Below are 13761 nucleotides of genomic sequence, written 5' to 3' on the forward strand. Positions count from 1 at the left end.
TTGTTTCATTGACAACGGTGCATATATAGCACACATGACATTTATTTTGAATAAGATTTATAATTTCTCTGAGTGCGTCAAATAGGGATTAACAGACTTTTCAGTGCTCCTCAATACCTGCACATAAGGTAGAGATACCACTGTTGGCTTATTCCACAGATCTGTGTACGAATCGAGAAAACATGCTCACTTTTATTCGAAATTATTGGCGAGATGTCCTATTTAGTCAGCTTAGGTCAATTAGGTTGGAGAAGCATTTCATCGGCGATATCTGTGATACAATTAATACAGGTCAGCGGCCCTACGGATCCCTGAAACACACAAAAGTTCCCACTGACCCACGACATCAGCGCCGAGTCATGTTGCTTACATGACAGCAGTGCATGTTGTGACCTTAGGTAACCGCCGACCATCCCGAAAGGACAAACATAAAGTTAACTTTAGACAGAGAGCAAATGTGAGTACTATATCAATTTATCTTAGTTTTAAAGGACGACGATGCTGAGCACGAGGTCGCGGATTCGATTACCGGCCGCGGCGGCCGCTTTTCTGATGGAGGCGAAAAGCAAAAACACCCGTGTGTACGAGATTTCGGCGCACGTTAATGATCCCCAGGTGGTCAAAAGTAATCCGGAGCCCTCCACTACGGCGCGCCTCATCGCTTGCGTTGCGTCGGCGCGTTAAACCCTACAATCAATCAATCAAAGGACGACGATAATTTGAGGCGAGGCCATTGTCATGCGAACGCCTGATAGACGCAGGGCTCTTGCTTTTGTTGCCTTGCTGATACTTTCAGTTAGATTGCCTTCACATGTGTTTTTGACATTATGAAAACTGAACAGCGAAGTGAAATTACCCGTGTGACTCACTTGTCTGGAGTCTTTCTAATGGGATCCAGCACAACTGCAAGGCACAACAAACCTGTACCTGTCCAGACCGACGGCAGGTTGAAATTGGAAATATGAAAACTTCTGCGCACAAAAACCAATCACCCGTGAGTTGTTTTTTTTTAAAGGGAACATTGTACTCAATCAAGTTGGCGTTCCTATGACACTGCTGCAAGTGTAGTCGTAATCTTGATTACAGATGCCGCCCAAGAAATCATATAATACAGCAAAAATACTCGTTGTCGCAGCAACATGGTTTACTGTAGGGGAACCGATTCGCTTAGGAGACAGGCCAATTACTTCCTCCCGAGGCAGAGATGTAATTATACTCAAAATTGTAACCTACAAACCTCAAGCTGTTCTAAGTCACGTGACAATTGAAAAGGTTTTTATAGGGGCCCTCGACAGATAGCAGAATGAAGCACAGATCGAATATCATGGGACTGTTCAAGGTTCTGCCTCTCTGTGCTCTACTGATCGCTTTGGCTCCTTCGGCTTTGCAAGCTGGCAGCGGGCCAAATAAGCTTCAGCGCGAGGTTCCCGATGCTTTCAAGGTAAACAAATGAGCACTTATGATCACCTGGAACTGTGTAATTTAGTCGTTTGTAAAGGATGTTGAAGAAGGGTAATTGATAAATGAGGATTACACTGGGGTTGGGCAGATTTGGAGACAGAAAATTGTAAAATGCAGAAAGAAAAGAAATTAGTACGAAGAGATAACGACAAATGAATCCAAATAAGATTAACGGGTACTAACGTTTAGCATGTTTAATAAATCAAAAGCTTACCAGGTACCGCGTCGTTTTTCAAACGTATTAACCGTTGTTTCTTGAAATGAAATTTAAGTTCGGGTACGCTCCCCTCGTTGGAGGGTGTTTTCTACTGTACTTTTGAATTTGGTGCTTTTAAAAGTACGAACACCAACTCAACAAATTTAGGCTGCGGGGCTTCAAATGCGAAAAGTAAAGCAAGTGCCCTTAGGCAGCCAACTTTGTAATAAATACGTCAGTCAAAAATAACAAATGAAATATCAGAATTGTGAATTGGAACGTAGGAACTCGGGTATTTTCCGCATTGTCGAGCGCTAAATGGGGACTGGCATACATGAAATATCGCAAATTCTTTGTATTTATTTTTTTACCCAGCTTTGAACTTCGGGAACATAAAGCTTCAGTGAACACGTTTTCAGAAACAAATGTCCATATTGGTGTGCCTGCATATTTATTGAAGGTGCGCTTCAGTGTCGGAAGAGTAACACTCGACTCTGAGGACAAAAAATATCGGTTGGTAATAAAGCACTTGTGAATTGTGCTTGGGAGATCAGTAATGTCCTATTTAACGCCCTTGAGTTGCCTTTACAGTACTGCGCCGCGAGCGATTGTGGCTGCGCCTAGTCAACTGTACGCATGCCAGATATGGCAACGGAGCCTCAGTCAGCGCCATAGCTGCAAAACTCCGCATTTCCAAGGGTCTTTTTTCATGCACAGGCATTCCGTGGTAGCAAGGTTGCTTACTAACGTTTTTAATAATGCAAACCAAGTATGTGTCCTTGTGTAGTGGAACCTTTCGCCTTTGCGTGTAAGCCCTTCCTTGGCCTTCGGCGCCAGAGCTAACGCCGAAGCTGGGTTTCCCATCCTGGTGAGCTATTTAATCAAGGAGGTCCCCTTAAAAGCCACGTGCTCTAGAACCCTATTCTGTATATTACTCTACGTAACTCATAAGCGACCGGAATAATCGTTTTTCCTAATCCTTTTGTTTTTAAAGTCCGAGTACACCGAATCACTTTGAACAGCGCCTCAATGCGAAGTTATTGTCGTCCAATGCGACACCTTAGACGCTTTGCATTCACCTTACGCTCTACAAGGGCTTCGTCGTCCTGCTGCTCGAGACGATTTGCTTTGCGATGTACTCCCGCCTAACACTTGAGAATGGCTTCGGTCTATTTCATACTCGTTGCGCCGCTGCTCGTCCCTGCACCCGTGCATTGGAAGATATAACGGCGCTGGTGGATTTCGCTGCCCGTGTCTTTGCTTGCTTGGCGCGTTCTTCAGCCTCCTTCCTACATGTGTGATGCACTGGTGTATACCGCCTTTTTGCCGACTGGATAGTTTTAGCGGGCATTATGGGGCGCCTTGCGCTACTAGTCGTGTCCCAGACCCGTGATGTAGGACCCATTTCGCTTTTCAAGTGCCGTAGCCGACGCCGGCTGTTTTGCTCAGTGAGTCATATCGGCTTGCACTATAAACATGCCACGCTTGTGAAGTCTTTCTAGTTTCCCTTGTACCCAAAAATAAAATAATGACGCGTAATACGAAGCCACATATATCAATCAATACACCAACGGCCGCTTGAATCGGACTCTCAAGAATAGTTGCAGATAAATTTATATTGCAGAGAAATGGGAATGGTTGCCTAATTCAGAGCTTCAACGAACCCTTCGGCAAGGTTTAAAGTTAGACAGGAGCATCTGCCTCGCTCTATGGTCTCAGGTTCAAGTTGTGTTCAAGGTAGTAGGCCTGTTTTAAGGTCAGACTTTCACCGTAAAAGAAAAGAATTACAATCAGTGATAATATATGTGACACATTACCATTACAAAGGCTACTCTGCGAAGGGGACTGACCGCCAAATTCATTGAAATTTAGGACGCTTGTTTTACAACCTTTGGTTGAAACACTTATTCTGGTTGCATACACACAAAGATCAAGGTTTTATTGCAAATATTTTTTGGTTGTCACGATTGGTACGTGTTTGGCTTCTGTATCCGCTGAGCCTCAAGAGCTGCTTGTATTTCGAGCCTGGGGCGCTTTTATTATAAATGTGATTGTACACCCTAAACACCAACTCATCACGGGCACTTAATGGCTGCATGCTACTTTGTGAGTGCTGTCGCGTTGGGTCGTACTTTTCGGTACCATTAATTAAGCGCTCACCATCGCGTAGAAAAAGCGAAGGTTCATAGTTTCAGTCTATATATGTTACGGCGAGGTTGCTGGTAGGGTACGTAAACAACGAAAGGAGAGCAGAGGTTGCTACACCCGGCTTGACAGCAGTGGCGGTACACAGATCGAGCTGCATTTTCGAAAGCAACATTCATTCAGCTTTTGGGTATAAATCTTGTGACGCGTCCCCCTGGGATTTCCCCGCACGATTCCATATTAAAGTTTGGTGTACTTTAATTTTGCTTTTTCTGTGGCGGTCATTGCTGAACGTTGCTACAGCCGATTCCGTAAGATAAAAATTAGCGGGGCTATTTTGGCACCGCTTCAGCAAATGCGGCACGGCTCCGTTTCGGAAAAACGCCAAATTGTTTCGGTGTTGAAATAACACCGTTACTTATCACTGGTTGCTTCCACAAAGTCCGGTTAAGCTTCACTTCCACGCTCCTCGTTCTAAAAGCGTATTTTTGACGTGATGGTGTTACAAAAGCCCAGTTATTTAAAAAGCCGCGTTTCTTCTGAGCATAATAATTAGATGACAGGTCCACTTTAAAGCAGTAAACATGGTGTACGCGTAATAATTTGTTAAGGTCGTTTTAAAAGACTGCTTACCATTGAGGAAGAAATAAAAAAAATCATCCATGACCCATCAACAATGACAACTGATTGGCGCCTGCGAGTATCCCTCCTAAAAAAGACTGTTTATCAGCAAAATTGAACGCGACCATTGACGTAATGAGAAACGTTAAAGATATTGAGAAAAAAAGAGCAATGAAGCTGGTGAACGGACAATGCCATGTGGCTATTGAGATAATTGACGCTACGTGATTTCCCCGGCGAATTTGCTATTGCGCGCAGTCTCGTTTTATACGTTAATGTTCTTCCAACCGTAGAAGTGGCATCGAGTGTGTTGCTGAAAGAAAGAATGTTACTAGGAACCACGAGTGTCTCAGAACTTTGCACGTGGTGTCGACATTGGCAGGTGCGGTACGCTCAAAACGAAAGTCGGATCTCGTAAAAACGAGATTTGTTTTAAAAATTGAGTCTAGGTGCATTTGACAGTCGCACCATTTGTATAGATCACATTATTCAGCCGGAAGCTTTTCTAGTTTTAGGTGGTTATACACTGTTTTCGCTCTTTTTTTCTAGACCATTGCTGCTTTTCCTTACGCCATTGGCATTAGTGATGCCAACAACGATACCATATTCGAATGCCTAACGGTTTTGCGCTCCCAATTTGATCCCGTGGCAAAAACGGCCACATACGTCTGGTCACTCAACCAAGGCCCTGGAGAGGAAAGGTAAGCATCTATGACAAAGCGTGGATGTGCATTTTCTTTATGAACAAAACAACTTTGAAGTGAGGCGCCCGTCATAGAAGCAAAAACCCCGTCGTTTATGTGTATAGATTTTAATGACCTAATTAAAAAGGTATCAACACGCTGTGATATTGAGTACGTCGCTCGCATATTTTACAAATGCTTACTAAGTACATCAGCAGTTACCCTTAAACAAATATACCGTGCTCGTAAAGCAACACTGCAAGTTGCAATTTCAAGTTTGTGCTGCCTTTCCCATGCCCCTCACATCGGGTGAGTTGCTACGAGCTATCAGTTGGTGTGTCTGGCCAAAGTTAGTTTCTACTGTAAAAGAGAACTCTGAGTAGTAATGAACGGTTATACACTTGAAATACCACATGCCTCACAACGCCTAGCAAATTCTATAACTTATGGCTCGGTGATTTTAAGATAATAAATTTGATTGTATCAAATAAGCCATTAAAATACCCCAAACTTGTCTAATTGTTATTGTGGTTATAGTATAAGAATGAGTGTAGCAATTAAACTGGCGGGGGGCACTCATCATTTGAACCAATTTACATGGGGAGACAGATACGAATAACTTGACTTATTTTAACAGCACGTGCGGGATATATTTTATTCTGGATATACAACTACCTGGCACAGTTCGAAAACAGAGAAAAAGAGACAGAGAGTGAGGTGTTGGTGGTACGTGATGCAAACCAATGACCGAGAATGATAAATATCTCCGATCAAGAATTCACTGCAGGACATTTTGTGCTAAACAGGCCCGTTAAATATATCGAGGAGTCGCACAGTGTAGTTAAAATGTGCGACACATCTCGGACATTACATACGTCTTGCAACATGCAGTCCTTTTATTGGGTAGCGTTGACCAAAACGACATATTTTAGGGTTTCGTACTGCAAAAGAAAGTAACATAAATCAGTTTCATCTAAGGTATACAATTGTTTCGGTCGTTTATAAATCCTTAATATGGGGTAGTGGTAGTCATTCAAGATGAGCTTTTTTCAGTGATTCATTATATTGCTTATGGGCTAACACATTACAATTTACTTAAAAAGAACGTGCTTTACAGTCATCCCCAACCCCAGTAGAGGCTGTTTTAAAGCTATGCAGCTATGCGCCCTGGTACGTGCTATGAAAGAGTTGCAGGGTTTGAAATAACGAATCCTTACGCTGACTTCACGTAAGAGGCTTACTTGTTTCTCTAAAGATATGAAACACTCTAGGTATACGGTCGCAAAACTAGGTCTTGAAAGTATTGAGTTCAATGAATGTTGTACCAGATGACCCTAAGACACAAGTTGTGTCATTCACCAAAATTATGCCTATGTGAAGTGGCAGCGCCAGCTAAAACAACAAAGTGAACAGTAATAGAGGGAACAAGCGGCTGAGCAGTTTAAAGCAGAAGACGCATTGCATCAAAAGAGGTTATCTCGAAGCGGTGGAGCATTAAATTGCACAAGGTACTGAAATATTTGCTTTTTATTATAAATGTGCAGCGTTAGCGTATAATATATACCGTGCGTGGCCACGACGCCATACTGGCGAGCAGGTATGCGAGCGTGCGTGTTCGCCTGTGCGCGTGGGCGTGTTGACTTTCCACAGCTGTCTTTTATGGCGGGCTACGGGTACCATATTTTCGCAGTTATATGAGAAATGGAGGAAAAGCGCACATGATCGTATCGGTGAATTCGCCTCCAGAAAGTGTACCTCTTCGTTCCAACGGACAGTAACATGCAACAAGTGTTTGCTGCTCGTTCCTTCTCCAGAGGAAGGAGTGGCAACAATGACTGGTGTTTTTATGTGGAGAGCACGCACTTGTTCTGGGGAGAATAAACTCGATTACACACAAACATAACGCCCGCGTCCCGTGACCACCCCATATTATGTCAGTAATTTTTTATTCAAAGATGCGGTTACACAAAATGACCCAATATCTTTCTTCCTGAAAAAAACCATCAAAATCTCCTTCCGACTGGTATGATTTTGTGCTGTGTTTTTTCTTTTTAGAAAATACGTTGACATGCAATATACAGCGGGCGAAACACCAGACACTGTGAATTTTGCTGATGAGACAGGTAAGTACTGAGAGCCTTCTACCACGCAATACGTTTTCGCACTATATTTTTGTTTCGCACTATGCCACAGGTCTAGTGCTATTAGGTCTAATGATGTCTCCGAAAACATAATTCTGAGTTGAAAATATATGTAGGATCATACAAAACTGAATCGTGTTTTGACCGTAACGTCGCTTTAGTTATGCTTGTGGGGTATTCATATAGTACGAAACACCGAAGGAGTGTTAAGATATTGCGCAAGATAATATGCATCATAGCTCTCAACGTTCTCCAAGCTGAAAAGCAATGTTTAAATTCTTGTTTGGCTCTAAAGCACAACCTGCGCTAGGAAAGGCACTCTATTGGAGGGATGTGAGGCGTGTACCCCTTTAACTCTTTAATGTGCTTCAGAAGCTTCAAAAGCAGCATCTTTGCCTCCACATATTAAACAAGCTCTTGGCAGGGGATTCCGATTCATGACAGCGCTTTAGCAACCGAGCTACCACTGCAAAAATAAACTGCGGCAAGGCAAAATCATGACCTTACCACTCCGCAATGGCGAATGACCAGCAGAACTGTAAATATCTTTTACGCGACCCATGGAACACTCCATGTTGCCTTCTTTTTTACCTGATTCTTTTTTCCGCTCTCTTTCGCCCTGCTTCCTTTTGGGCCTTTATTCCCTTCACCCCATACCCTCAGAGTGACATGTAGGCAAATACATGCCTGCAGACCTCTCTGATTTCTTCTAAAAAAGACTAGAGCGCACTCTCTCTCTCTCTCTCTCTCTCTCTCTCTCTCTCTCTCTCTCTTGGTGTTAAAAACTGTTGTGATCACTATTGCATTACTGACAGTATTTTAGAAATGACTGTATCAATGACTGCTTTTTCATAATTAAACTGATGCGCATACTCGCAACTTCAGACCCCTTCATCGGAATGAGAAAAAATAATACAAATACGCAGCTGGGCGATCGGTTATGCCCATTCACAGTGGCATCCAAAGCAAAACGTCCCAAACACGCAAGCGCCGACGATTGCAGCGGTAATGTCATTGCACCTAGCGCACGTTTAGAGGACAGCCCGTGGACAATTACGCACTTAGGGGTTCGGAATGCAAAATTCTAATTTGCCCAATTGAACACCTAAGACAATGCATCCATCTCAAACGCTCGAATGGCTTCGCTGCCTCACCCCCTCACACAAATTATATTGCCTCAGTGCTTTCTAACGCCCTCGGTCTGTTTCATACGCGTTGGGCCACTACTCGTTCTTGCCGCCATTTCTTGGTGCGCTTGGCAACGTCGGTAAATTTTGTTGCCTATTTCATAGTTCACTTAGCTGCGTTCTTTTGCTTCCTTACTTCGCCTGCGGTGTAGTTGCGTTAATGGCCACCTTTCAATACTGCCAAATTAAAGCGAGTGCCATGGAAGGCCTCATGTCATAAAAAAATCAGGGAAGCTTGAACTCACGCGCAAGACTTCAATGTCGGAGCTGTTGTAGGTGAGCGTTGAAGGAAGCATAGTTATGTTACACTATCATTGTTTATTTGCATACTTGCGGTGCTAGTAATCGTCGTCGTATGCATCGAAGAGGTCGTCTTCTTGTTTGCGGCGAGTTCTGAAGGCAGACTCATCCTCAGCACCTGGACTTCCACCAACACTTCGTCACCAACTTGAAGCAGCGGTGGCGGGATATACAAGTCATATCGGGAAGGATTGACACAATCGCAGCCATGTCTCTAATTACCCATAATGGCTCTGTAGAATGCGCCGGCCGTGGTGAACTCTCTCAAGCAGGGTGTCTTTCAGCTTCAGCATTAGCGATGGAGTCTTTTTTACACAATTGGTAGTGCTTTGCGATAGCGATGGACGTTCTTTGCTAAAACCACTGCGCGGGACAGGGACTCGGCGGTCGCCGTGAGGCACGCGCTCCCTAGCGCTCTGGAGTTTCTCGCTCAACCGGGTTTTTGTGTTTTTTTTGTTAAAGCCATTGCGCATGAAGGGGAAGCATCGCCGCGAGGCACGCGCTCACGAGAGCTCGGCATTTAATCGCTCCTCGGGGTTGTAGAGAGTTTTTTGTGCTAAAACCACTTGGCAGATCGGGCAAGCTCGGCTGTCGCTGCCAGACACGCGCTCCTGAGAACTGGGCGTTTTCTCGCTCCTAGGAGTTTTTGCCAGTTTTTTCTTGCTAAAGCCATTGCGCATGTCAGGGAAGCTCGGCGGTCGCCACGAAGTACGCGCTCCCGAGCGCTCGGCATTTATTCGCTCCTCGGGGTTTTCGCTAGGTTTTCTGCTAAAGCCATTGCGCGTGGCGGGGAAGCTCGGTTGTCGCCGCGAGGCACGCGCTCCCGAGAGCTCTGCGTCTTCTTGGTATTTTTTCCTGCAACGGCGAACTTAGGGCCAGTAACAACAACTCCACAGTTTAAGCGCGTCGTGCGAAGAAGACACGCGGAGCCTTCTATGGGCCACCCGAATATCGAAAACACCTTATGGAAATGTGACTGTGCGGTGCACGAAAAACTAGATTGTTACGAAGCATGGCGAATTGTTTAGAGATTGTGATGCATACGCAAAATTCGAAATTTTCATAGCTGGCAGTTCGCAATGCCAATCTGCTTATTAATTATCGCGATATTTTCTTCATCGCCAAAGAAACTTGATTTTAATGTATGCAGTTTCGCTGGTCCTAAGTGTAGCCTATCGATTTGCCCGCTTTTCAGTATTTGGGGTGCCTTGCCTGAGGATTGCTAGCCAATCAGCGTTGGCGAATTTTACTTGGTAGTTCCGCGGTAAGGGTGCACCAAAATACGCAACACGAAGAATTCGGAAACAAACAGCTTAGGAAGAATGGAAGCCGATGGGCGCCCTAACGGGTGGAACGGTGCGCAAAAGCCGACGAAGTAAACCGAAGACTTTTCTTGCTAAAAACGCAATAGCTAGTACGTACAGTCTTTGTCAAAATTTTGTGGGCCACGGCGACCGTGGTCGGAGCAGGCGCGCGGCCGAGCAGGGGCGCTGCGCTTGCCACTGTCGGCTGGTTACGCGGCTAAAGAGAGTGAGGGGAACTTTCGCACTTCCTTTCGTTGTATGGCTGCGGCGATAAGTGCAACAGGGCCGGTTTCTCAGAGTAGGCGCACTTCGCTTCAGCGCAGGCACTTTGCGCAGCACATGTCACGCCGGACACACTACAAAAGCAAGAGCAAAAGTTCCCCTCGCTCTCTTTAGGTGCGCAACCAGCCGACAGCAGCAAGCGCAGCGCCCCTGCTCGGCCTCGCGCCTGCTCCGGCCACGGTCGCCATGGCCCACAAAATTTTGACAAAGACTGTACCGCTTAAAATTTCGTCGAGTGTGATGTTACCGCTGCCAGAGGTATGACCGCCGGCTGTGCTTTTTGTAGCCCATAATGTCGTTTCACACCACGCCGGCAATTTTTGTAGCCCACAATGTCGTTTGACACCACGCCTTTGGCTCTCACTCGCTGCGTACCCAGCCTACGACGTCTTGTCATGGGTGTCTCCGCACCGAAATCTACACTTCTACATGAACTGAGTGTTTGCTTGCGTATTCAACGGAAGCGAATATTTTAACTCCCAGAAAACTGTATTATTTGCATTCTGCGTAAAAATAACACGAAACAATACCTTGTCCGACCACTGTCTTCCCTTTCCCTTAGTTGCTTTCTGGTAGCTCGTTTCAGGCTCTTCCTATTGAGCTATTTTCAATGTGCTTGTTTACCAGTTGGTGTAGCGTATTTTACTCACAGAGCCTTTATTTACGGCTGTATCGTGTTCGTCTGTAGTTTTCATGCTGTCTGAGCAACCACGCAGCTGTGCATTGTGAAATCCACGCATGAATCTGTCTTTTTTGTGCTTTGTGAAGGTGTTTTGCCTTCAGCATCGGCTTTCAATATATTTTTTCATAGGCAAAATTTTGGCTCTTTCGGCAAATGCCGAATAAGTCATATATTGAAAATGGAAGGGGTTTACTTCGAACAGTCAGTGATTGAAATGCGGTTTTCTAGAGTTTCATATTAGGACGGGGCAAAAATAAACATTTCTTGCTCTTCCTTGAGTTCGCCTACTTTTTAATGTGAAAACTGTATTACATGAATTTTACGCCAGTTTTATGAGCCTAGAATCTCAATGTTTAACACAAACACCTTAGTTGCTAATTGTATGCCTCTAGGCTGGTTCTTTTTTTTAAATGAATTGGTCGCCATCGAGTGTATTGTTCTAACTCTTACGAACTAACACCATTACTAAAGTACGCTCTGGCTTCAATATCTTTAAATTGTGTCTCTAATTCTGCGCAGGGAAGATTCAAGTGAAGTATTTTAGGTATAGCGACTACAAGGAATGCACCGTGACGGAAAGTACGTACTTTGGAGAAGGTAAGCAGTGAGCGGCTACGTCTAAGCCGCCATCCTTCAGCTCCATTCAATCCGCTCCAGCCTCCATTTTAGTATACCTCGGGCAGCCGTCTATGCCAGATAGAAATTGAGTGACGTGTTGGGCCCCTGGTTACGTTTTAAATGAGCATGGGGAGCGACAAGAGCTCTATTGAGTTTCTTACTAAGTGCAGGACTTGATTATCGTCCCTGAGCAACGTTAAGCAAGCGTGAGCAATAGATTCATTTCAGTCATCATCATGGCATTGATGAAATTCATTTTTATGCATCTCTAGAAACATCCTAGACGTCTTTTCGGGGTCGACCTCACCAGTGCCATTAAGTAATATTTTCTCTCTCTCTCCCTTCTGGACCTCATCCTGTACACCACACCGTATAATGTGTTGTCGTCCATACTAAACCGTCATTGAAGCATAGAATGAAAGCAACGTCTGTGTTTCAAAAACTACTTCCGATCGAATGGTAGGGGTAACACTTTTTAATACGTCTGTTGCGGATACTTCGCCAGAACTAGAACTGCGAAGACTAGCGTACTTGCAAGCTTCGTAACGCCTGAGGCGTTCTCTCTAGGCAAAGTGCAGTTCCTGGAAACATGAATCCAAGACAGTGGTTCATAAAGACATGCGTGATATTAAATTCAGCATAAAGACTGTGCTCAACAAGACTACAGGACAGTTGACTCACAGCCTGCAACACACATTTTTTTCAAGCGTTTGTTTCTGGTACCCAGCATTACACTGACAATTTGGTGGTTCTGAAAACAGCAAATTTTGTATACTTGAATAAACTGCTTTCAAACGCTTATTGTCTCAACATATGTAGCTGTTTTTTATTGTATTCAGTGTGATGACACTCAGAGAAGGTGGATTAAGATGGTAGAACCAGCATGCTTTAGTGATATTGTCACGTCAGGATTATGGTTCTCAGAGCAGACTCTAAATGCTAAAAGGGATCTGGTACAGTGCACCAGTGCCAGCCTTGTTTATGAACAGGCGGCTGCATTCGCAACGCTCTCCGTTAGAGCTACGCCACTGTTTCTCATAACCTAATGGAGAGAGAATGCTGAGTTCGGAGCAAATATTTTATTTAAGTTGTATTTATTCTTGCGTGCTCTAAGGCAATTTGCACTCTTCTTCATAATGTAACTTATATTTAGGGCACAAACCCACCGAACTCTGTATGATCGTCTTTCGGAGGCAGCGCAAGTAAAGTCAGAAGGTATAAACCATGATGAGTAAATTTTTGACATATTGTTCGTGTGCGTTTTTACTGTGGCAGAAATGCAGGCTCAAAAGAAGTTAAATAGGCCAGCTGTTAGTCTCACCCGACATGTACCTTAAAATTGTCCTGTCAAATCTTCGTCCAGCTGCAGATTAACTTTGTCTCGTTGATTTTTTTCACGCGCAGCGTGTACACTGTGGGTGACAAAGGAGGTCGAGCACCGGGTGCCTGAACACTGCCTCGAACAATTCAGCGACATCTGCGGATTGGCTGTTCCTCTACGCCCGGCCGACCTATGCGAAGATGATTACACAGACGTCGCCGACCCGGCCAAATAACTGCCGTCAAGGGGACAATAAAATGCCTTCTTTTAGGGCCACTGTTACTTTGCTCACAGCTTCAGTATCCTACTTACTGTTGTATTCACGACCTGTGCATTATTATATTCTTTTTATTTGAGCTTTCTGCAGGGCACGTACTAACTGCATTAGTCTGCATGTCATAATAACGATTGTCAGTAACCGAGCATACGTTCGTTGGTGCTTACAGTTGAATACACTCAAAATATCCCGGTATCGTAGCTTGCTTTGCTGATATCGGGGTTCCTCTTTTACCCTACATTTTTGTTTGTTTCATTTTCCTTGTTTCAAAAACATGTGAGGACTAAGCGTTCTAACCAACTAAACATTTACGGCTGCACGTGGGACTCGCTTTTACCCCTGTATGATGTGTGGAAAAATGTGCGTTGGTACGTATGTTGATGTCGCTGCCAATGAGAATTGCTGAATCGGCCATGGCCCTCTGGCCCTAGCTGTAGCTGTCAGTGGTCCATCCCTGTGCATACATATGCGACAATTTTGGGCCAACATGTTAATGATGCTGTCAAATGGAAATTGAAGCCGCGTGCTTCGAAGACAAGTTAT

The 13761-nt window shown here is 44.5% G+C and overlaps 1 protein-coding gene across 1 annotated transcript; it reads left to right on the plus strand.

The window, feature by feature from the left end:
* Window positions 1-1282: 1282 nt before the first annotated feature.
* Window positions 1283-13235, plus strand: LOC144147100 (uncharacterized). Its single transcript, XM_077679159.1, has 5 exons — window positions 1283-1441; window positions 4973-5124; window positions 7162-7229; window positions 11522-11599; window positions 13025-13235. The coding sequence occupies exons 1-5, from the start codon at window positions 1304-1306 to the stop codon at window positions 13174-13176; spliced, it is 588 nt and encodes a 195-aa protein (XP_077535285.1). The 5' UTR covers window positions 1283-1303; the 3' UTR covers window positions 13177-13235.
* The last annotated feature ends 526 nt before the right edge of the window (window positions 13236-13761 follow it).

This window comes from Haemaphysalis longicornis, unplaced genomic scaffold, assembly GCF_048455015.1.
Source record: "Haemaphysalis longicornis isolate Haplotype H1 unplaced genomic scaffold, Haemaphysalis longicornis Haplotype H1 scaffold_7, whole genome shotgun sequence".
Taxonomy (NCBI): Eukaryota; Metazoa; Arthropoda; class Arachnida; order Ixodida; family Ixodidae; genus Haemaphysalis; species Haemaphysalis longicornis.

Bases quoted from the DNA above. Each gene is read 5' to 3' on its own strand.
- LOC144147100 (XM_077679159.1), top strand. From the start codon at position 1,304: ATGAAGCACAGATCGAATATCATGGGACTGTTCAAGGTTCTGCCTCTC. The intron at 1,442-4,972 runs GTAAACAAATGA...CTTTTTTTCTAG, and splicing joins AGGTTCCCGATGCTTTCAAG to ACCATTGCTGCTTTTCCTTA. The intron at 7,230-11,521 runs GTAAGTACTGAG...AATTCTGCGCAG, and splicing joins GAATTTTGCTGATGAGACAG to GGAAGATTCAAGTGAAGTAT.